Below are 23476 nucleotides of genomic sequence, written 5' to 3'. Positions count from 1 at the left end.
TGGGAGCCCAGGAAGTCATGGAGGTGACTCCTAGGGGCTCACAGCACACAGGGGAGACATGGACAGGCAGCCCTGTCCTAGACAGTGACACGCTCCAGGTTCTGACCCCATGTACCAGTGAGAGAGTCAGTTCCTAGGCAGGTTGATAGGGAGTCTAGGGGTCCCCAAGGAGAGAGGGGTCTGGAATTCTCAAGGACGAAGAAAGGACAAACTTTTTTTCTTTTTCCACATTCCTTAGGATTATATAACAATAATGTATCCTGCCTAAGGACAGTCTTTGGATTCAACCTTCTGTTATCTTAAAATGTAAATTATGGGAGTAGACCTGGTCTTTACAAGGATGTATCTTGCCTGAGGACAGTGTTACCTTAAAATGTAAATTATGGGAGTAGGTCTGATGAGGTCTTTACAACCTCCAGACATTCTTTGGATTATATAACTTCATTGTTAACACTAGCAAGCGGGTGCTCTTTCTGCCCCCTTCTGATGCCTATGTCAGAAGCTTTCTCTATCTCCTTTATACTTTAATAAAACTTTATTACACAAAAGCTCTGAGCGATCAAGCCTCGTCTCTGGCCCCGGATTGAATTCTTCTCCTCCGGGGGCCAAGAATCCCGGTGTCTTCGCATGATTCAACAACAACCTTTCACCAGCGGTCCCCAACTTTTTTGGCACCAGGGACTGATTTCTTGGAAGACAATTTTTCCATGAACTGGGGAAGGAGGATGGTTTCAGAATGATTCAAGCATTACATTTATTGTGCACTTTATTTCAATTATTATTATATCAGCTCCACTTCAGATCATCAGGCATTAGAATCTCGAGGTCAGGGACCCCGGTGTAGATGCTGTATGTGTGGGTGGTGGGACAAGGTATTCCAAAGAGGCTATCATCTCCTCTCCATTTGATACCAACCAGAGTTTTTGGCCTCCTTAATCAATAGAAATTGACTAGAGGCCAGACAAGAAATTCAGACAAGGCTTTTACCAGGGCCCCTGATGCAGCCAAGGGAGGCAGGGACGAACAACAGGTTCTCTTGCTTGTTGGCTCCCTGAGGTGGGCAAGCTTGTTCCTTACACAGCATGAAGGAAGGAGTATGTCCAGGGCTCGGGCCAGAGGAGTGGCTTCGATGGTTTGCCCACCCCTTAGACCAACCTAGATAGCATATTCAAAAGCAGAGACATTACTTTGCCAACAAAGGTCCATCTAGTCAAGGCTATGGTTTTTCCTGTGGTCATGTATGGATGTGAGAGTTGGACTGTGAAGAAAGCTGAGTGCCGAAGAATTGATGCTTTTCAACTGTGGTGTTGGAGAAGACTCTTGAGAGTCCCTTGGACTGCAAGGAGATCCAACCATTCCATTCTGAAGGAGATCAGCCCTGGGATTTCTTTGGAAGGAATGATGCTAAAGCTGAAACTCCAGTACTTTGGCCACCTCATGTGAAGAGTTGACTCATTGGAAAAGACTCTGATGCTGGAGGGATTGGGGGCAGGAGGAGAAGGGGACGACAGAGGATGAGATGGCTGGATGGCATCACTGACTCAATGGACGTGAGTCTGGGTGAACTCTGGGAGTTGGTGATGGACAGGGAGGCTTGGCGTGCTGCGATTCATGGGGTCGCAGAGTTGGACATGACTGAGCAACTGATCTGATCTGATCTAGGCAGAGCTTGAACTGCACCTTGGACTGCAACCAGTCAATCCTAAAGGAAATCAGTCCTGAATATTCATTGGAAGGACTGATGCTGAAGCTGAAACTCAAATACTTTGGCTACCTGATGCAAAGAACTGACTCCTTGGAAAATACCCTGATGCTGGGAAAGATTGAAGGCAGGAGGAGAAGGAGACAACAGAGGATGAGATAGTTGGATGGCATCACCGACTAAATGGCCATGAGTTTGAGCAAGCTCCGGGAGTTGGTGATGGACAGGGAGGCCTGGCATGCTGCAGTCCACGGGGTCATAAAGAGAGAGACACGACTGAGCAACTGAATGGAATTGAACTAGGAGGTGCTGTGTGAGGGGTCATGTACAGTACCCTGCTTTTCCTCCAGACATGATACTTTTGCTTCAGGCTCTTCAAAAATGGCAATTGGGATTTTTTGGTTTATTGTGTATCCTCTGTCATAATTTTGCCCTAACTGTGCATGTGCACAGTTATTTTTAGTCCCATATAGGTTTTTTGTTGTTGTTGCTGGAGGAGAGGTTTGTCCAGGTGCAGGCACTTCAGCAAAAGGTCTCAAGTCCAAGCCTGCCTCGCGGTTCACATGCCCTCTTAGAGAACATGGCCTTCTGTGGCCAGAGGATGAGAGATGCAAGACCTCAGAGCCCCTGGCTGCAGCGGCCTGGAACAGTGATACACATGTTACATTAAATTCCTTCTAGAACCAGGCAGAAGTCAGGTGTGGGAGCAAAGCTGAAAAGACCAGGTCAATTTAGGGACTGAGGCTGCCACTCTGAGGCGCAAGTGCAAGGAAGCCGAGGGACTGGGTTGCACAGGACAGGGAGGCAGAAGCCATACCAGAGATGCACAGAGTGGGAGGCAGGCGCCCCTGGAGAGGGGCAGATCCGGGAGGAGGATAGAAGGAAACTCTGCCTCGAGACATTTCCTTCCAGGGCTGGACCTTTGCCCTGCATTTCACTTTTGTGAAAGCAAAGTGTGTTAGTTATTCAGTTGTGTCTGACTCTTTGTGATCCCATGGACTCCAGCCCATCAGGCTCCTCTGTTTATGGAATTCTCCAGGCAAGAATAATGGAGTGGGCTGCTATGCCCTACTCCAGGGGATCTTCCCAACTCAGGGATGGGACCCAGGTCTTCTGCATTGCAGGCAGATTTTTTTTTTTTTTTGCCGTCTGAGCCACCAGGGAAGTTGTGAAAGCAACTCTTATCTGCATTAAGAACTTTCTTCCCTTGAAGTGGCAGGATGGCTTTCTGTGCCTTGAGTGTGCAGGAGGATGGGGCTTGCTGGGAGAAGAATATCAGGTGAGGAAGCCAGAAAGTCAGATCTACCTAGTGGGAAAGGAACAAAGTTGCCGCCAAGACAGCACAAAATGCTTCTTTTTTAAATAGTTTATTCATCTGTTTGGCCAAACAGGTAATGGAAACTGAGAATAATAATTTGCTAAAAAGTTTAGGTCATGAGTACTCCTTTCCCCTAGGAAACAAAAGACTCCATGGTTACAGAGTGCACCATTGGGTTATGACAACATTTCAAAATAAGGTTTCCATTTCGATATGTAACAATGTAAACTTCAAAAATAGTAAACTCTAACCCCCTCATCCCTCTTTACAGATCTATCACAGATAGAATTTTCTGGCAGACCTATAATGTGGAAGTAAACAGCCTGGTGCTTAAAAGTTTCATAAAAAGGTTTGCAGGTTCAGTAAATAATTTTTCGGTCTTATTCAGGAAGTAAAAGCAACCAGCGATTCATCTTCTGCGGACTCTGCCTCATATACACACCGTGACCTGTGTTCTGTGACACTGGTCATCAGCTTTGCCATTTTTGTACGTACAGACATATATATAGTATTTTGTTTGTTTCTAAAGATTTCTACATCTAAATGATAAGACGGCGTCAGTGACTTAGAATGTCACCTCGCTTCACATAGGTAAAGACAAAAATTCTGTAGAAGGCACTGTAATTTCTCTTGCACGATCTTACACAGACATGTGAGGGCAAGCCAGCTGGGGCTAAGACTTAACTTCCCCTTTCTGTTACCCAGCTTGGCCTGTCCTCCTCTAATCATCACCCCCAGGTTAGCCACAGTCGATGGTTTTCCAAGTCCATTTTCCTTTTCGGCTCCAGCTCTTCACATCCCATCTACCCACCCATCCAGAAATCCATTTATCCCAATTAATTCCGAGTGATCTTTTGGTTCATTGAAATCCCTTAAAATTAAGAGTGTAGCTCTGGTATAAAACAAAATATGACCTACCATCGCTGAGAAATAATCACAGTGTGCAATGTAATTTTCAGTTGCAAAGATCCGAAACATCTGCCCTGCCATGTCGAGAACACCTGTCATCCCAAGCAATCTAGGCAAGGATCATTTTAAGCTGCTTTACATTCATGTAAAAAGAGCGGAGAGGTTCTTCTTTTCTCTCCCGTATTGAATCAGTACCCTTAAGTGAAAGATCTGATGTGAAAAAAGTGCAAGCAAGTTGGACATGCCAATAAATACCATATAACTTACCGCAGATTACCAAAACTGTACAGGTATGTACACCTCACTGAGATTCCCCCTGTCAGGAAGAGATTCCGAACCCCCCTCGTGAGCGGTTGCCGCAGAGTCCTAGGGCAGATGGTCAGCGGGCGAAGGAGGGCCGGGCCCTTCTGTTCTTGCTCTGAAGCCCCAAGCCCAGGTCTGCTCCACCCTCAGCCGCCTCCTCCTTCTTCCTCACTTTGAGGCGAGTGAGCAGCTTAATCAACCAGACGTCCCACTCCTCAGGCAGGAGGAGGAGGAGGAAGCCCAGGCCGATGATGATGATGGCAATTACCCGGACGCCGTTGAAAACGATCTTACTGGTGTAATGATCAACCACTGCAGGAGACAGAGAACGGAGGTTACCCAGGGGCCGACAGGCCTGGGCGATCAGGAGGTGGGGGACCCCCGCCAGGCCAGGGCCTGGGGCAGCCCTTTCTGCGGGGTGGACGCTGTGCTGCCTTGACCAGGTAGGCAGAGCTGCCTCCGCAAACCCCCCTTAACTTTAGAAACGCTGGCTGGTGGGAGGCTTTGCACCATGTTTCACTTTCCCAAACTGACTTGACCTGGCACCTTAGTTTGGACATCGATTTGTCTGAGACAAAACACAACACGAGGCACACTTAGAGACGTGTGTGTGTGTATACATACAGTATGTGTGTGTGTGCTCAGTTGCTCAGTGTCTGACTCTTTGCGACCCCCCTGGACTGTAACTGTCCAGGCTCCTCTATCCATGGAATCCTCCAGGCAAGAATGCTGGAGTGGATTGCCACTTCCTACTCCAGGGGATCTTCCTGACCCAGGGATCGAACTCGTGTTTCTCGCATCTCCTGCATTGGCAGGCGGGTTTTTTTTTTTTTTTTTTAAACCACTAGTGCCTTCTGGGAAGCCCTGTATATATACTGGTTGGCCAAAAAGTTCATTCAGGTTTCTCATATGCTCTCCTGGAAAAACCCCAGTGAATTTTCAGCCAATCCAGTATATACCAAAATTGATTGTGTCCACCTCTGGGGTGCCAGGACAATTAAAATGTTATTGCCTTCTTTCTATTCTTGGTGCTTTTCACATTTTAAAAAGATTTTATTTATTTTTATATTTTTGGCTGCACCCCACAGCATGTGGGATCCCAGCTCCCCAACCAGGGATCAAATCCGTGCCCCCTGCATTGGAAGTGCAGAGTCTTAACCACTGGACTGCCGGGGAAGTCCCATATTTTTATATTCTAAAGACCAAACTCAACCTGGTTCTTTGAAAGTAATAGATACAAACTTTTACTCCACTCCAGGGTATTATTAGCATGAGACTCTAATGCCACCTATGTCATTGCTGATTATGAACATTTATTAAAGGGCCAAGTAGCTCATTTCTGACCTATGAGGTGAGGGAACAAAATGAGAATAGGATTCACATCAGTTCATACAAATCTGGATCATCATTCTCTTCATAACTAAAGATCAAAAGCATTCCAAAGTTGGTTTTCTTTTCCTTTTTTTGCTTTCTTTTTCTCTTTTCTTAACTAAATCAAACAAAGCAAATTTGGAGGCAGGCCTCCACATAAAATGGTTGTCTGAGGAGGCCTTACAAATAGCTGAGAAAAGAAGAGAAGTGAAAGGCAAAGGAGGAAAGGAAAGATATACCCATCTGAATGTAGAGTTCCAAAGAATAACAAGGAGAGTTAAGAAAGCCTTCCTTAGCATATTTCCAATGAAATTTTTGCATATTTTCCAATGCAAAGAAATAGATGAAAACAATAGAATGGGAAACACTAGAGATCTCGTCAAGAAAATTAGAGATACCAAGGGAACATTTCATGCAAAGATGGGCACAATAAAAGACAGAAATGGTAAGGACCTAACAGAAGCAGAAGATATTATGAAGAAGTGGCAAGAATACACAGAAGAACAGTACAAAAAAGATTTTAATGACCCAGATAACCACGATGGTGTGATCATTCACCTAGAGCCAGATATCCTGGAATGCAAAATCAAGTGGGCCTTAGGAAGCATCACTACAAACAAAGCTAGTGGAGGTGATGGAACTCCAGGTGAACTATTTCAAATCCTAAAAGATGATGCTGTGAAAGTGCTGCACTCAATATGCCAGCAAATTTGGAAAACTCAGCAGTGGCTACAGGACTGGAAAAAGTCAGTTTTCATTCCAATCCCAAAGAAAGGCAATGCCAAAGAATATTCAAACTACTGCACAATTTTACTCATCTCACATGCTAGCAAAATAATGCTCAAAATTCTCCAAGCTAGGCTTCAACAGTATATGAACTGAGAACTTCCAGATGTTCAAGCTGGATTTAGAAAAGGCAGAACAAGAGATCAAATTGCCAACATCCGTTGGATCATAGAAAAAGCAAGAGTTCCAGAAAAACTTCTGCTTTATTGACTACGCTGAAGCCTTTGACTGTGTGGGTCACTGTTGTGGAAAATTCTTAAAGAGAAGGGAATACCAGACTAGCTTACCTGCCTCCTGAGAAATCTATATGCAGGTCAAGAAGCAACAGTTAGAACCAGACATGGAACAACAGACTGGTTGCAAATTGGGAAAGGAGTACATCAAGGCTGTATATTGTCACCCTGCTTATTTAACTTACATGTTGAGTACATCATGCAAAATGTTGGGCTGGATGAAGCACAAGCTTTAATCAATATTGCTGGGAGAAATATCAATAATCTCAGACATGCAGGTGATACCACCCTTATGGCAGAAAGCAAAGAGCCTCTTGATGAAAGTGAAAGAGGAGAGTGAAAAAAGCTGGTTTAAAACTCAACATTCAAAAAACTAGGATCATGGCATCTGGTCCCATCACTTCATGGCAGATAGGTGGGGAAACAATGGAAACAGAGAATTTATTTTCCTAGGCTCTGAAATCACTGCAGATGGTGACTGCAGCCATGAAATTAAAAGACACTTGCTCCATGGAGCAACCTAGGAGCTCTGACCAACCTAGACAGCATATTAAAAAGCAGAGACATTACTTTGTCAAGGTCCATCTAGTCAAAGCTATCATTTTTCCAGTAGTCATGAATGGATGTGAGACCATAAAGAAAGCTGAGCATAAAGAATTGATGCTTTTGAACTGTGGTGTTGGAGAAGGCTCTTGAGAGTCCCTTGGACTGCAAGGGGATCCAACCAGTCCATACTAAAGGAAATCAGTCCTGAATATTCATTGGAAGGACTGATGCTGAAGCTGAAACTCCAATACTTTGGCCACCTGATGCAAAGAACTGATTCCTTGGAAAAGAGCCTGATGCTGGGAAAGATTGAAGGCAGGAGGAGAAGGGGATGACAGAAGATGAGATGGTTGGATTGCATCACCAACTCGATGCACATGAGTTTGAGTAAACTCTGGGAGTTGGTGATGGACAAGAGGCCTGGCGTGCTGCAGTCCATGGGGTCACAAAGAGTCGGACACAGCTGAGCGACTGAACTGAACTGAACTCCACACAAGGGAGAATCAGATTGTTTTTTTTTGAAAAACTCAGTTTGTGAAAGAGTTTCTTCTGACTTGTACATGCAGCTTTTGAAGCCTGCCGTGCTGGCCCTCCCTCTGCATCCCTTACCCTGCCTCGTCTGCCCCACGAGGGGGCTGCTGTGTCATCCCACTTCCTGTTCCTCCAGTCCTCCTGCCCCATCTCCTTCTTCCTGCACTTCTCGCCTCCATCTAGAGGCTGGGCAGAGAGGTAAAAGGCAAACCTGAGAAAAACATTTTGTTAGCAGTTCTTTTGTGGAATTAAAGCACCTCTTTTATCTTCCTCTAATTTGGAAATATTAATTTTTAATACCGGCAGAACAGCCTGTTAATTTACAAATGAAAGAAAGTGAAAGTGTTAGTTGCTCAGTCGTGTCTGACTCCTTGCGACCCCATGGACTGTAGCCCACTAGGCTCCTCTGTCTATAGAGTTCTCCAGGCAAGAAGGTTGCCATGTCCTCCTCCAGAGGATCTTCCTGACCCAGGGATCAAACCCAGGTCTCCCGCGTGGCAGGCGGGTTCTTTACAGTGAGCCGTCAGAGCCAGTCAGCCAGTCCCACGAGCTATGCTAGACACAGTGTCAGAAAGCCCAGCAAGGGCTCTGCTCTGACAGGTCGGAGAACCACCCACTCCTCTGCTCCTCCTCCCCTGGAGAACTGACTGTCACTGCTGACCTTCTTACATTGCAGGGGATTCTGATTAACCTCTCACACACTGGCTGTATGATACAGTTCAAGTAGCTTCTATACAAGGGTCACCTGGAATATGCCTCCTTGAAATAAGAACGCTCTGTGACTATAAAGATACACTAAGATGCAGTGGGGGTATGTTGATGAGTCATTTTTCTGAAGCCTGTGGTGTGTGGACACAGACAAGCTGGACCACTTTTCTACCAGCTCTCCAGCTGCTTAGGGGCTTCCTGCCTTTGGAAGTTCTGCCTCATAAATCATTTCACGTGGTCCTCCTATGAACCAAGGTGATGCCTCAGGGACAACCTTCATTTTTAGGGGATAAGTAAGGGCCCAGAGAGGTTATGAGAGGGGACTGGTCACCCTCCCTCTGGGCAGGTGCCGGGCCCAAGGAGTCTGGGACCAGGGTAAGACATATATAGACCGTATGGAATGCAATGCAAGGAAGACCTCTGGAAGTTGACTGTGGTTTTACCTATGCTTCCAGGCTTATTATCACCAGACTGAACAGGATATGGGGTTGCCATTCCCTGGGAGGCTAGTCCTCTAATGGCCCAGAAGTGGGCAGGTCGGGAAATGGCTTTGGCAGGAGCTGTGCCAAGGTCAAGGGGGTGAGTGCTCTGGGAAGTGACTCACAAACAGATTCTACAGGGAGGTCGGGTATGACTTAGGGAGATTCTGGGAGGAAAACCCAAAGTTCATGGCAGCATGAGCCAGGAAAAGGAAGGAGGTGAGGGGGAGGTGATGGCGCGCTTTAGAAGAACCGACTGAGTGTGCTTGTGAGTCCCCAGTGACAAACAGAGCCGGGTCCTGAGCAGCTGGATGAAGGCTCTCTTCTGGGATGCCGGGAGCAATGTCTACACTTCTATAGTGGTGGACGTGTCTCTATTTCATGCCTGCCATACCCTGAGCTAACATTCTCTTCTAGAAAGCTCCTTATGAAAACTAAAAAACTTTTTTTTTCTGCTACCTATTCGTCTCTACTGATTAATAATATTAATGATATTCATCTCTGATCTCCACACTGGCTCAAACAAAGATGATTTTAGACTTTCTGTACCTTGGTGTTATATGTGAAAATCAATCCACTCTAAAGAAAATGCTGCGTGTGCCACAAACGTCAACATTTTACCCAAGTGGTTTCTTTCCATACAGGAGGTTAAACCTGTACACTGTACCAGGCAAGCAAGAATATATGTGAGTATGTGTGTGCACATGTGTGCTTGTGTGTGTGTGCTTATAAACAGATACAGAGAGCCATAGAAGTTTACCTGCATTCACAGGTACGCTGAGGACGATTCCAAGAGACATCAGAGTGGGATATGTAACAGCAATTCCAAAATTTAATACAATATTGAATGCTGAAATAAAGAATAAAAAGATAGGTGTTATGCATGAACAGCCTTGACCTTCCGTCCTTTCTGGCCTATCAACCCCAGCTTCTCTGAGAAGGCTGGAGTCTAGGTGTTTCGCTCTTTATTCTGACTTGGGTTCCTGCAAGGGCTCCAGGACTGGGGATTAGGGCCAAACATCCTGATTACTTAGGCCTCTTCTCTTCCTTGAGCTCTGAAGAAGAAGAAAGAAATTTTAAAAAGCTAACCAGTGAGAAGGCACTAGAAAAGAGGATGAGACTATCCTACTTATCTGACTAACTTTGCTTTCTTCTGCTACTGGCAGTGATTCTGGGATGACTATGGTCAGGAGCTTTGGGATGCACATTTTAGACAGAAATGGGTGAGGCTCCTCCTTGGATGCTTCCCTGCCTAGGACCAGCCTTATAGTAATTACTGGTGATGAGGATGAGGATGATAATGAAGTAATGGGGATGATGACACAAATAGAGATAATATTTACTGAACATCATCAGGCAGTGTTCTAAGAGCTCTGTGTGGATTGTCAGCCAACTCTAAGCTTGTACTGCTTGCTGCACGACAGGCCAATAATTGAAAGGTCAGTTGCTGGAGCAAGGAATAACAACTTTATTCATAAAGCTGGCAAACTGAGAAGACTGTGAGTTCATGTCCCAAAGAACCACCCAGTCTGGGTTAGAATTCAGGCTCCTTTTGTACTAAAAGGGGAGAGAGTCGAGTCGAACACTTCCTGGTTCCCATCAGTCTCCAGAGAGGATGTGTTAATTTCTTCCTCTCTACAGTCATTCACAAGTAGGTCTAGTCAGGTTATTTCCTGTGAGCTAAACAAAGGTATTTTAGCTTAATGCACATTACTTGGGGAGCATTATGTATAATTTAAGCTTGTAGGCATCATCCTTTTAGTGATAAACTTGTAATAGAATACAGAAGTTTCTTCCCTATTATATTATTAATCTACCAATTTCTAACCAGCCCTATATTCAACGGAAGGACTGATGCTGAAGCCAATACTTTGGCCACCGGATGTGGAGAACCAACTCATTGGAAAAGACCCTGATTCTGGGAAGGACGGAGGGCCGAAAAAAGAGGGGGGTGACAGAGGATGAGATGGTTGGATGGCATCACTGGCTCAATGGACATGAGTTTGAACAAACTCGGGGAGATAGTGAAGGACAGGGAAGCCTGGCGTGCTGCACTCCATGGGGTTGCAAACAGTTGGACATGACTTGGCGACTGAACAACAAGAACAACCAGCCCTATAAGTAATGTAATATTATTACCCTTAGCCACTAGTTCACTGTTCAGAGCAGACATGACCATGGTTACTACCACAGCGACCCTAGTCCTGGAATTAGAACTAATGTCTTCATTACAAAGGCTTTCCTTTTTGTGACACAATGACCTAGAAAACCATGAAGAACTTAAGGATAATAATAGACTTGCTTTTCTCCTCCAGGGCATGGGTTTCCGGATCCCACTGTCAGTCTCTGCTTTCTGGGGATTCTGGCAGGGTAGTCGCCACTTACTCAATAAGAGGACTGAAAATCCACAAAGGTTTCCCCATGGAATGTCATCAAAAGAGCTCCAGTATTCCACTTTGGTAAAGTAGAGGATGACAGGAATACAGGTGATGAACAGGATGTTAAACACACCCAGAATGGAAAGAAATAAGGCGGCTTCTCCAAACTTAGCACTGCCCAGGAGGAGCTTGAACAGGACCTGCCGGAGAGAGCAGAGGAGGAGGGGTGACAGTTTGCCTTGGGCTCCAACGTGCCACGGAGAAGCGAGTGCCCTTGGCAAGCTGGGGCTGGACCACGGGGCCAACAGCCACGTGATGGTAAATTCCACCTCACGTGGCCTTCAGTGAAGGGCAGCAGGGTTCCTCCATGCTCAGTAATGTGGCGATGGAGAGTTACTCCTCGGGTACACAGAGAGCATTTTCAGGAATCCTGGGTTTTCCCACCACGCTTGATTCCTCTGTGCTATATCCATGACACCACATCGTAGCCTCATGGCATTGAAGATGAGAAAGCCACATAAATTAGAAGTCACTCCAATTAGAAGTATCTGCCATGATTGCATGGGCTTCCAAGTGGTGCTAGTGGTAAAGAATCTGCCTGCCATGCAGGAGACCTAAGAGACCCGGGTTTGATCCCTGGGCTGGGAAGATCCCCAGGAGGAGGGCATGGCAACCCACTCCAGTATTCATGCCTGGAGAATCCCATGGACAGAGGAGCCTGGAGGGCTATGGTCCATAGGGTTGCAAAGAGTCAGACTTGATTGACGTGACTTTTTATGCACGCAAGCCACGATTACACATTCCTTCCGGGAACCCCTAACATTCATCCCTGAACAGTTTGAAAACCACTGCCCCACCCCCCAAAAAGGGATGTGGCTACAAAGACATTTCCTATAAACCAAATCGAGAGGTTTTACAACACTCACAGCTTACCTCTGCTCCAGTCCACCACCCACATTCCAGACATGGCATGGGGTTTTAGTGGAACACTCCCGATGGATTTCTTGCCCCTGTTTGTACACATCTCAGATGCATGAAAAGCCAGGAAAGGGACAAAGGTGGCTGGAGAAGGCGGGAAGCTGAGCTCCCAGGGGACGCAGGCCCCCGTCCAGCCTCCGTGTTTACTACATTGTTCACAGTTACAGAACTGATGGTCCAGTTTCAGCCTCTGCTTTGTTCCTCCTTCTTCCTCTTCCAGTCATTTCACATCTCTTTGGGGTATCTCTGGACATTTCTGGGCAGGAAGCATGCAAAGGGAAATGAAGTCAAGTCCTTTTACCCTTCTGCCCACCAGCCTGTCTGGATAAAGATCAGCCAGTGGAGGAGTTGGAAATGTAAGTCTAAATCAGAATATTTGTATTCATGGTGGATGGAGTATCTATCCACTCTGCTTCCCATTAGCATACAGCTCATTGAAGAGAGCAGAGTATTTAAGTATTTTCTGTATTTGGACAGTGGCTCTGGAGTCACGAATGGGGCTAGACTATCACATTCTCTGGGTGAGATGTATTCCTCATGGGCTGTGTTTCTCTCTCTGAGGGTAAAGGGCAGGGAGCTGATGAAGGATAAGAAGGTACAGTTGGGATTTCCCTGGTGGTCCAGTGGTTAAGACTCCGAGCTTCCAATGCAGGGGTGGGGAGTACAAGTTCAATCCCTGGTCAGGGAACTAAGATATCACAAGCCTCAGGCCAAGGCCAAAAAAAAAAAAAAAGGTATAGTTATTTCATTTTACAAACACATAAATGTGTTCCTCCCCATGCTGGAAAAGTTCCTTTTCTTAGAACTTTCTACAGTCGTTTATTTTCTCTATCTGACTAGCTGGATCCACAAAGGGCCATTAAGTCTCAAAGCTAACATGTAATTTTTCATTGAATCCTCCAGGTCAGTCTCCCAACATGGAGACCAGAAAATATTTGCATTCTTGACTAGGGATCTGAAGAGAAGGGGAAGCAAAGCGGGAGAGCCATTGAGAAGTGTGATGGAGCAGAGACAGTGAGAGATAAGTGTGGGGGAAATAACTGTCTTCTCGAGATATGCAATTGGCACACACAATTTTAATATTATAAAATATTATACAAATATTTCATAATTCCATATGATAGTAATTGTGCTTTTATTTATTCAGTCTAAAGCAATACTTGACATGCACATGGATTCATGTTGAGTCCTGGTGGCCTCAAAATCCATGTGATAAAAGATTTCAAAGCTGCAGGAGATATTCCAATTTTTATGTCCAATCTGATGGGAAATTATCTGACCAAACACAGAAGCAGACAGTTAGGGCCCCCGGTCCTTCTCTGTGCATGGGTGCTAAGTCTCCTCAGACCTGTCAGACTCTTTGTGACCCCATGGAACATAGCCCGCCAGGCTCCTCTGTCCATGGGATAAGGCAAAAATACTGGAGTGGGTTGCTACACCCTCCTCCAGGGGATCTTCCCCACCCAGGGATCAAACCCACATCTCTCATATTTCCTGCATCGGCAGGCTGGTTCTTCATTACTAGCATGCCTGGGAAGCCCAATCCATCCTTGTCGGGCCAAACAAGGAAGTCACTCATCGAATTCAGTTGATCCACCTATCCTTCCACCCCTTTTATCCCAAATGCTGCAAATGTATGGCCATCGATGGAAAGGTCTGGAAAGCCAGAGCCAAGAGCTGTTGGACATCTCTGCACTGTCAGGCTCGCTGTGCCCGGTGCTTCTCTTCAAGCACCAGCTCCAACCAAGTTTCCCTCAAAGCACCGAGCCAGCCAGGCCAGTAGAGCCCAGAGGGCCCGCTCCCCGTGCCTACCTTGTAGAGGGCGGACATGGATGCCGAGCCCACCACCAGGGCTATGCCGATGACGGAGTGGCTGTGGAAGCCATCCGCATAGGTCATCATCACGATCCCAGCGATGGCGAGGATGGCAGCCACGATCTGGACGGAAGGAAGACACGGCGGTCAGAGCAGCGGCGGGGAATTGGAGGGGCTCCTCCGTGCCAACAGGGGTAGAAATGTCTGTGAGGGTGTCGTGGAGGGCGGCAGGGCTCCCTTTCAGTCCTTTGGAGACCACGCAAAGGCTGCTCTCCTGTCTGAATATTTGTCCCTGCTTGGAAGGGGGCACTCGGCAAAGCCTGGCGTGACCCAAGGACCGGAAACAGTTGAGGGCAAGGAGCAGAGCCGCGACTCGGCATCACGTCGGGGGAGGGCCGGCCATGTGATTCCTGGGGCCGCCAGAGGGGGTGGTCACAGTCGCAACGACAGGTTCTTCCTTCATGACTATGGCCTGTTCACGACCCCCTCTTAGTTCCTTCCCAACTTTCCGGAGGTGCCTCTCAGGGTCCTGCTTTTATGTATTTCACATCTCAACACAGAGTGACCACGACCACAGATCGTGGCCCTCTTTTACACACCAGCAGTAGAACCTTCTGGAAGGGCATGTGTCACTGGCCTATCAGGGCTACATACAGTGTCTTAACCCTGGCCCTGCAGTTCCTTTCCTCAGCTACTGGAGGGCCCACCACTCCAGAACCTCCCTCTCCTCTGCCCTGCTCCTACCCCTGCCCCCGCCCCCAGCCCTGTTCTCCAAACTCCTCAGGTAGAATAAGGGCTCCAGGGATCTTTACACATTCCTGTTGTGCAAAATCAAATCGTCAGAGTGCACAGGAGAGAAACTTACTTGGGATAACATTTCCTAAAGGAGAAATGCTTTAGCAATGAGTAAGTACCTGTTCTAACCAGAGGTGGTCCTGGAGCTACATAAAGGTCGCTGGCAGGCAAGTTGGGGGTGGGTGGGGGCGGCTGCTGGAGGCAGAACAAACGTGGGCGGTGCAAGTTCTGACAACTGGATTTAGTGGAGTTTTCTATCTCTTACAGACTGTTCAAATGACCTCTGCTCTCTGCAAAAATATAGGGTGGCTAACATTTATTGAGTAATCAGGGGATAAGTGTTTTATGTGTACTTTCTCATTTAATCCTCAGACTAGGTAGATACTACTATTTATTTCGTTTTATAGACATGGGCACTTAATCTCAGTAACTTGGTGAAAGTCATAGAGCTGGGATACACGTTTCAGGTTTAACTGCAAAGTCAGTGTTTCTATATATAAATAGAAGGTAGGATTCACCTCTGAAGCCATTGCCATTTCTACTCTGATACCTGAAGTGAGGTTTCCTGCAGGGTTGAACCGTGTTGTATTTAGGTTAGTGAAAAGCACTGTGTCAGGGCTCAGCAGTTTGAGCTGTAGTGCATTCCCCAGGCAGTGTAAAGACACACACGCCCTCACACAGGGGCCCTCACACACCTGCCCTCACACAGGGGCCCCCGAGAGAGCAGGTGGTCATCCTTTTTTGGAGAAGTGCCAGCCCTGCTCTGTCCCCCAACTCTTTCTGGTTTAGTGCTTCCCTTTTTATCACTCATCATCACGTAATGCGTATGTTTTATATTCAAATGCTACATGCACTGTGTATGGCTCTTCATTAGGAAAGAAGAAGAGGTACAAGAAGAGTAAGGGACCTTCCCCTCCAGGAGAACAGGGATAAGTGAAAAAGCAGGCAAGGCAAGGGGTGTGGCTCTGCTCCAGAGGGCCCACACAGTGCAAAAATGCAGCACGGGACAGTTGGACCTGGCTAGGCAGCTGGGTAAACAGAGAACCAACTAGAAGACGAAGGAAATGGGGGGGAGGGCGGGGAAGAACACAGCTCCACTCCAGGGCACGTGGCACATCTCCAAAGGCACCTGAGTCTTTCCAAACATAAAGATGAAATTTAAGGAAGTGAAGGGGAACCAGGGTTATTCTTCCCCGAAGATTTAGAGGGCAGATTTCGGACCTCCTCATGCTCCTTTCTCTATTGATCAAATCATAAAGAGCTAAAAGCTTCCATCTGAGCTGTGCTGTGCAGAAGAGCTGAGGGGAGGGGCAAGAAATAGAGAGTGTGGGTGGCCACTGGCTTCCCAGTCAATATTGGCCAAGTCCAGACCAGCGAGTTCATTCTGGCAGATGGCATGGGGACAGCGCTCACCCCCAGCTGCTCACATCCAGAGCCTCTCCTCTTGGAGGTCCTTTCCATGAGTCACAGGTTTAAGCAACTCGATTCCAGGGCATACTGTCTGGGCATCGGCAGCTCCCTGGGACTCCTGACCCTGAACCTGGGCCCTGACCTCCATGCCACAGGGGAAGCTGGTGGTTTTCCTTGGGTCTGATATCCCTGAAAGCAGAGCAGAGTTGAAACATACACTACGGATCTCAGAGGAAGACCTGAGCATCCTTCCCCAAGCCTGAAATTCCTTTGACGATGCCAGATCTCTTTAAAAAAATAAGTGCGGAGTTCACACTTTATACTCTAAAATATCTGGCTTTTGGTTTACACGTGGAAATGTTTCCCAGCCTATTTCCTGTTGTAGGAGGAACTCTCCAGTAAGGCTGGTCCTGTGTGTTCTGTGGTTTCACACAGTCCTCATCTTCTAGATCCCAGCCTCCCTGGGGGAGAATGCTGAGTCTCAGGATGGAATAAAGTGGATATCCCTACTTCCCCTCACCCCTGCTTTCTCACCCTTTCCTGTTGCATCCCCAGTGTATCACACTGAACAAAGACTTGGGGATCCAGACATATGGCTGGCAGTGGCCTGAGACCAAGAGGAGGGGAGCCGCCATCCCTACTCTGGGAAAAATGAGCTGGAGAAGAGGAAGAAGCATGGACGTGGGAGACCCTGAGGCCAGCATGTTACCATTTAACCTCTTGATGATGGTATTGCCTGTGTGGTTATAGCCTGCCCCACCCCCAGGGCTCTGGATTCAGGGCTCCAGCAGCTCCCTGATGCACCCGTACCCCCACAGCCACACTGCTCCCCATCAGATGTCAGGCCGAGAGGAAAGGGGCACCATGGAAGGGACGAGGCAGGGGCAGCCCTTGGTGGAGTCTGCATGCCTCTCAGACCAGCACTGCTTCCCACTCCTGCTAGAAATGTGATGGGCTGCATGCCCTCTGCCAAACAGCTTCATTTGTGATGGGTTTTAGATTTGTACAATTTGGAGACGTTTAAAAAAGGGAAGGGATGGGATAATTTTTACAGATATTTCTCTCAGCCCTTTCCCTCCCAAGTCCTGCACTGCCTCACCGATGCCAAGAGAGTCTGGAGGAATTAGCAGACCCTCTAGTTCACCCTGCTTGTTTCAGAGGCTGGAAAGGCATCTGGACCCTGAGCCCCCCACCCCAGGCTCCCCCACACTCTGTGTGCCCTGTGCCCTTCCCCAGCTGTGCTCGGGTGGCGGGGGACAACCTCCCAAACAGAAGGTGGAGTCGAGGTCAGCACTAGGGGTTATTGTTCAGGGGTGGCACTGAACCAAAGGCTGCAAGTGGGCAAATTATGGAAAACATCAGCTGGGGTCAGACTGAGGTGCGACCTGCTCTTGGAAAAGGTTCCAGGCTCCCCAGGACCATGCTGCTGGGGTTTGAGGCCTCTTGGATGATCCCTTAGCTGCCCTCCCTGCTGCTTCTCCAGTCCTCCTGGTTTGCACTCTAGCTGGAGTGGGTGGTTCTGAACAGCTAAGAATGCCATCTGCCCTCCCCTCCGAGATATGGACTGGGGGTGGCATGGCCTTTATCCAGCTGCTGACCACAGCTGGGTGGGCTCTGGCTTAGGAGGGGCCATCTCTCCTATCTCCAGAATTCCACTTGCTCTCATTCTCCCGCTGCTTTTGCTGCACCCAACTGCCTTCCTAAGTGTCTGTCAACCTCTGACACTATCACCCAAAGAAGTGGGCTGGTCCATCAAACTCCTCTACTTGAGAAGGAATAAGAAGAATAACAGTGAGAGAAGATAACATTTATGGGGTTTCATGTGTCAGGCATGCATCACTTTATTTTATTCTTACAATTATTCTATAAGATGAGTCCTAACGTTCTGTTTGGAGAAGGCAATGGCACCCCACTCCAGTACTCCTGCCTGGAAAATCCTATGGACGGAGGAGCCTGGTAGGCTTCAGTCCATGGGGTCTCGAAGAGTCAGACACGACTGAACGACTTCACTTTCACTTTTCACTTTCATGCATTGGAGAAGGAAATGGCAACCCACTCTAGTGTTCTTGCCTGGAGAATTCCAGGGACAGGGGAGCCTGGTGGGCTGCCATCTATGGGGTCGCACAGAGTTGGACACGACTGAAGCGACTTAGCAGCAGCAACGTTCTGTTTTATTTTTTGGCCTCACCCCATGCATGTGGGTTCCTAGTACCCTGACCAGGGATTGAACTTGTACCCCCTGCATTGGAAGGGTGGAGTCTTAACCACCAGACTGCCAAGGAAGTCGCCAAAAACTGTATTTTAAAATGAGGTCATTAAGGCTCAGAGACGTTAAGTAACTAGCTTAACATTCAACAGCTTATGAGAGTGGACCCAAACCCTTGTCCCTCAACTCTAGGATTTAGCACCTCCTTGTTGCGTTATGACCCCTGAGCCTGGAGAGCCAGGACACATGTGAAAAGCATATCCAAGCGCAGAGTCAGGGGGTGACACGGGGGCCAGATTGGGCTCCTCTCAAACACTAGCCTCTGATGCCACGTGTGGCCACAACCTCCCCAGTATTTGAAGATAAACATTTGCTCTTCCCGGTCTGTCTGCCTGATGCAGACCTGCTGCTGGTTTTCCAGGAACCACAAACTCTTGTGATTTGAGTCACTGCCTTAATAATGCAGGCCCTCTGTGTCGCCTGCTCCACAAACATCTGTTCTCTATGTCTGGGTGACTCTCAGGCCAGTGTGCTCAGCCATCAGGATGGAAATGAGTGTCAGTTCCCTTCAGTCTCTGGCGATGACCCAGCAGGTGGTGGTCAGCCAACCTAGCAGTCTGAGAGAAGTCTCAGAGAAGTGTGCGTGTTAGGCCTCATCCTGGGCTCAAATCTCCATCTGTTTCCCCAGGGTGACCTCTGTCACTCTGCCCAGCTGCTGGCATCATACATATTTTTTTCAAGCTCTCTGAACTCCTGACGATAAGAAGAGGGTGCCCCACCTTGACTTGGAGTGGGACGATCTTAGAGGACACATCACTTACTTCTAGGAGGGGTGAGAATTATCAGAGAGACTTAGAACTGCGTGGTGCTTTACAGGTTGGTAAATTCCATCCCCAGCACCGGCTCCTGGATCTTTATTTCAGTGCTGGCCCCTCGTGCCGAAGGCCTCGATATGAAAATCTACTCAGTCTGCAGTGGTCAGTGCAGACCAAACACGTGGCCAGGATGGCAGGACCAAATCACAGTTCAGGGATGTGAGGGGGATCTTGCATAGCAATGAGGTAAAGATCTGGGTGTATCCCTCTGCTTAGTGTGAGTCAGTATTTCCACACCTCCTTCTCTTAACCTCAAAAACGTTTTCTTCCCCACGATGCACAATGAACCTTGCAGCCTCTTTCCCCTATAATGTTCCCGTCTGGAATCTGCTTTGGACTTTTAGAGTCACGCCCCGAGAGTGCTCCGCTATGCATTTTCTTGGCTCTTGGCCTCAAAAGAAAGCCACCGTGGGCCCCAGCACATCTGAGCCTTCAGTATCCAGTCGGGCAGGCTGTTGGACAGATTGCTGCTGGCTGTACCTCTCGTGGGGATGTATTCTATAGTTTATTTGCTCAAAGCTTTTCTGGGTGGTAGCACAGTGAGCTGAGTTCTTATTCCAAAATTAACATGAAGCCTCAAAACAAATTTTCCCCCTACTGCAAGCTAAAAATACAACTCAGCAGTTGACTCACGTCCCCGCGGCTGTTTGAGTAACTAGGTGGGCGTGAAGCCACCATGAAGGTGATGTCGTTCCCAGGACAGTGAGCCAAGGACACAAGTAGAGAGCCTGGAATCTGCCCCTTTGCTGGGTGCCAGCGGGGTTCCCTGTAATGGGACTGCTGTCCAAAAGGACTCTTAGCTTCCTGGCCTTCCTACGTGTTCTGAGGGTGCAGGAAGGGGTAAGAGATGCATTCTGACTACCAGAGATCTAGCCTGGTCAAATCCTTTCTGTCCCTGTTTGTGACGAAGTGACATTGGCAGCTTCTGGCCACCAGAGGGCGACAAGCAGAAGGCAACAGGATTCTGTCACGGCCTGCTCAGTTCCTTAGTCGTGTCTGACTCTGCAGCTCCATGGACTGTAGCCTGCCAGGCTCCTCTATCCATGGAATTGTCCGGACAAGAATACTGGAGTGGGTTGCCATTTTCCAAGGCTAAATGTCACCTATTCCTTTCATCCTGGGTGGACTCCTCTATCTGTAGGCTCATGTTTGATAGCGCATTTATCATATTTCACATAATTGTTCTAAGATATGACTAGATAAATTTCACTCTATTTTAAGGGAATTTACTCAGTCTCAGAGGTGACAATGAGGTAATTCAAGGGGTATCATTTCATTCTCCCTTCCTCTGGGGTTGAAGCAAGTGAAACTGTCCCTCCAAAATTTGAACTGTGCTTAAGTGGGTCTTAAGTGTGTTTAGAATTTGAACTGGGCTTCCCTGGTGGCTCAGTTGGTAAAGAATCCACCTGCAATGCAGGAGACCTGGGTTCGATCCCTGGGTTGGGAAGATCCCCTGGAGGAAGGCATGGCAACCCATTCAGTATCCTTGCCTGGAGAATCCCCATGGACAGAGGAGCCTGGGGGGCTACAGTTCATGGGGTCACAAAGAGTCGGACACGACTAAGCGACTTTCACTTTCTAAGTGTGTCTGGCCCACTTGGGCATTGAAGGCACCGTCCAGATAAACGGCCCACCAAGAGGGCATGTCCACGTGGATGAGGACATTTAGTTTTAGATATCAGTGTTATGGCAGTGTTAGCTGAGGGCTCTGGGCTGCAGGGACTGTGAGAAGCAGGCTGAATACATCACCCCTTCCCTAAGGGGGACCCCAACTGGCACACAGTTTAGGGAATGCTTGTTGAAATGCTTGAAATGAAAGGTGCTTTAATGAACGCTTGTCTAGAATGGTTCGCAAGCAAGAAGGTTTGCGAGGCACCCCAAGAGCCTGGCCCTTGGCTGGGCTCCTTTTCTGCTGCAAATCAGAAGGAGAGTGATTAGCAGCTTAGGCTGAACGGTCCAGCACATGGAGTTAAGCAAGCCGATGGGCAGGTTTTGGCTGGCATGACTGAGTGAGGGAGGAAGACAGAGAATAAGGAACTTACCCTCACTCCCATGAACCTGTCCCTGAGAACGATCCATGAGAGCAAGAACACAAAAGCTTTGTTGCAGCAGAACAATACGGAGACATCCGTAGTGTTTATTTTCTTTATTGCATGTAAGTACAGGTAGTTTGTGAGTGTCCAAAGAACACCAAAGGGTGCTGCCTTGGTAAAAAACACCTTCAAAGTCAAGCCATTGTCTCCAAAAAATCGACAGCATTCCCTAAAACAAGGAAAGAGAGGCAGTGTTATTATATTCTTGGGTTGAGACAGATCATTTTTAATCCCCTTCTACCCAGTTTTTTTGTTTGTTTTTAGCAGATGCAGGAAGGGGTGGAGTCCTTTAATTTATTATTATATTTTAGCAACGTTTTTCTACCAAAGCCCTTCAATCTAGTCCACTGAAGAAAGCACTGCACGAGGCTCCCCAGCACAAGGATTGGCCACTGTGGATTATTCCTTTGGTCCATGTTGGGTATGGAATGGTTGGTTTCGGAGAAGTTCATGGTGGGACCATTTGATCTGAAGAAGCCCCAGTTCCATGGTGACCACCTAAGGGATTCTGCTACTTGGTTAGTAAAAGAAGGAAGTCTCTAGGCCTTTCTTCTCAGGGGCCTGGACACTCAAAGAGAACTTCCCAAAACATATTTTTAAAAAATTTGCCTCCAAATGAAGTTGTCTCTGGGATCAGGCAGTGGCATTCATTTCTTGGGCACATCTAATACATTTTGACTATTTTATCAATGGTGTTAACTGTACATTTTCTCCATGAGGGCCTTTTAAGTTGGTCATTTCACGGGTGGAAGGTCCTGTCCCCACGTCATCTGAGAGGTGATCACAAGAAGGATGAGCAGATCCAAGAGCTCAGTGGCTTAAGAGAGAAGGAGATGAAACACCTGCAGACAAACGTTTTCCAACATCACCTTTCCAGAATCTAGGGGAAGGATCACTGGTATTTGAAAAACTGCTTGAGAAAAAGAAAGCCAACCTTGCTCAGGCAGAAGAGGATGGAGGGGAGGAGGTGGGGGTGGGGTGGGGCAGAGGGTGTGAACAGAGGACTAAGTGGCTGGCTCTGCAGAGAGCTGTCTGCTGGCCTGCCCAGGAGTGGAAAGCATCATTCTGCTGGGCTGGATGAGCCAGGCCAAGGAGAGGGACGTGAGAGGACATGCTGCCATAGCCATAACAGCCCAAGCTCACAGCAGGGCCCAGTGTGGCCCAGATGCCAGCGAGTGAAGAGGGGAGAAAAGATGGAACTAGAACAAGTCAAATACACTAAGGTGGAGAACAGCCACAGCCCAGGCCACCTATTAATAACATGAAAATGCCACAATCAAGGAGAAAAATGAAAACAGGAGTCAAAGGGATTGGATGCAATTGTAAATTTAATTTGATTGTTCTTTCCATCAATCTAAAATGCAACTTGCTTTTGTTCATTACATCCATAGAAGAAATGGAAAACTCATCGTTGTTTGCTGAACTCTATGCTGCTTCTAAAGCAGCAACAGGCAAAACAGTCAAATCACTAAATTTACCAAGAAACCGATTCAACTGAATTGACTCCATTTTGGCTTTATATGAATGGAACTTTCATCTAACTGACATGATATTTCTGTTTGCCCTTTAATTTTCATACAATAGTTCAGTTGTACTTTCCATGCACTTTTCTCCAGCCCCTATTTGCAAAAGAGTCTTCCTTCTTTCCAGAGAAGAGCAAGGAAAGATAAGAAGGCCATCTTCAATGAACAATGCAAAGAAATAGAAGAAAACAACAGAATGGGAAAGACTAGAGATCTTGTCAAGAAAATTAGAGATACCAAAGGAATATTCCATGCAAGAATGGCAGAATAAAGAGCAGAAATGGTAAGGACCTAACAGAGGCAGAAGAGGTTAAGAAGAGATGGCAAGAATACACAGAACTATACAAAAAAGATCTTAATAACCCAGAGAACTATGATGGTGTGGTCACTCACCTAGAGCCAGCTGGAGTTTAAAGTCAAATGGGCCTTAGGAAACATTACTTTAGACAAAGCTAGTGGAGGTGATGGTAATTCCAGCTGAGCTATTTCAAATCCTAAAAGATGATGCATTAAAGTG

General features: G+C 47.3%; 1 protein-coding gene across 2 annotated transcripts in view; it reads right to left on the bottom strand.

The window, feature by feature from the left end:
* Positions 1–3868: 3868 nt before the first annotated feature.
* Positions 3869–23476, bottom strand: part of SLC35F3 (solute carrier family 35 member F3) — a 427635-nt gene continuing 408027 nt past the window's right edge. For both annotated transcript variants that reach the window (XM_055588439.1, XM_055588444.1), the window contains 5 exons: positions 21386–21605; positions 14055–14180; positions 11272–11464; positions 9647–9736; positions 3869–4544 (listed from right to left, as the gene is read on the bottom strand). In XM_055588439.1, the coding sequence (XP_055444414.1) occupies positions 4309–4544; positions 9647–9736; positions 11272–11464; positions 14055–14180; positions 21386–21605 (865 nt within the window). In that variant the 3' untranslated portion in view covers positions 3869–4308. The remainder of the gene's footprint in view (positions 4545–9646; positions 9737–11271; positions 11465–14054; positions 14181–21385; positions 21606–23476) is intronic.

Source organism: Bubalus kerabau, chromosome 1, assembly GCF_029407905.1.
Source record: "Bubalus kerabau isolate K-KA32 ecotype Philippines breed swamp buffalo chromosome 1, PCC_UOA_SB_1v2, whole genome shotgun sequence".
Classification (NCBI taxonomy): Eukaryota; Metazoa; Chordata; class Mammalia; order Artiodactyla; family Bovidae; genus Bubalus; species Bubalus kerabau.
The sequence above is the reverse complement of the archived record's forward strand: the minus strand, read 5'-3'. Positions and strand labels throughout refer to the sequence as shown.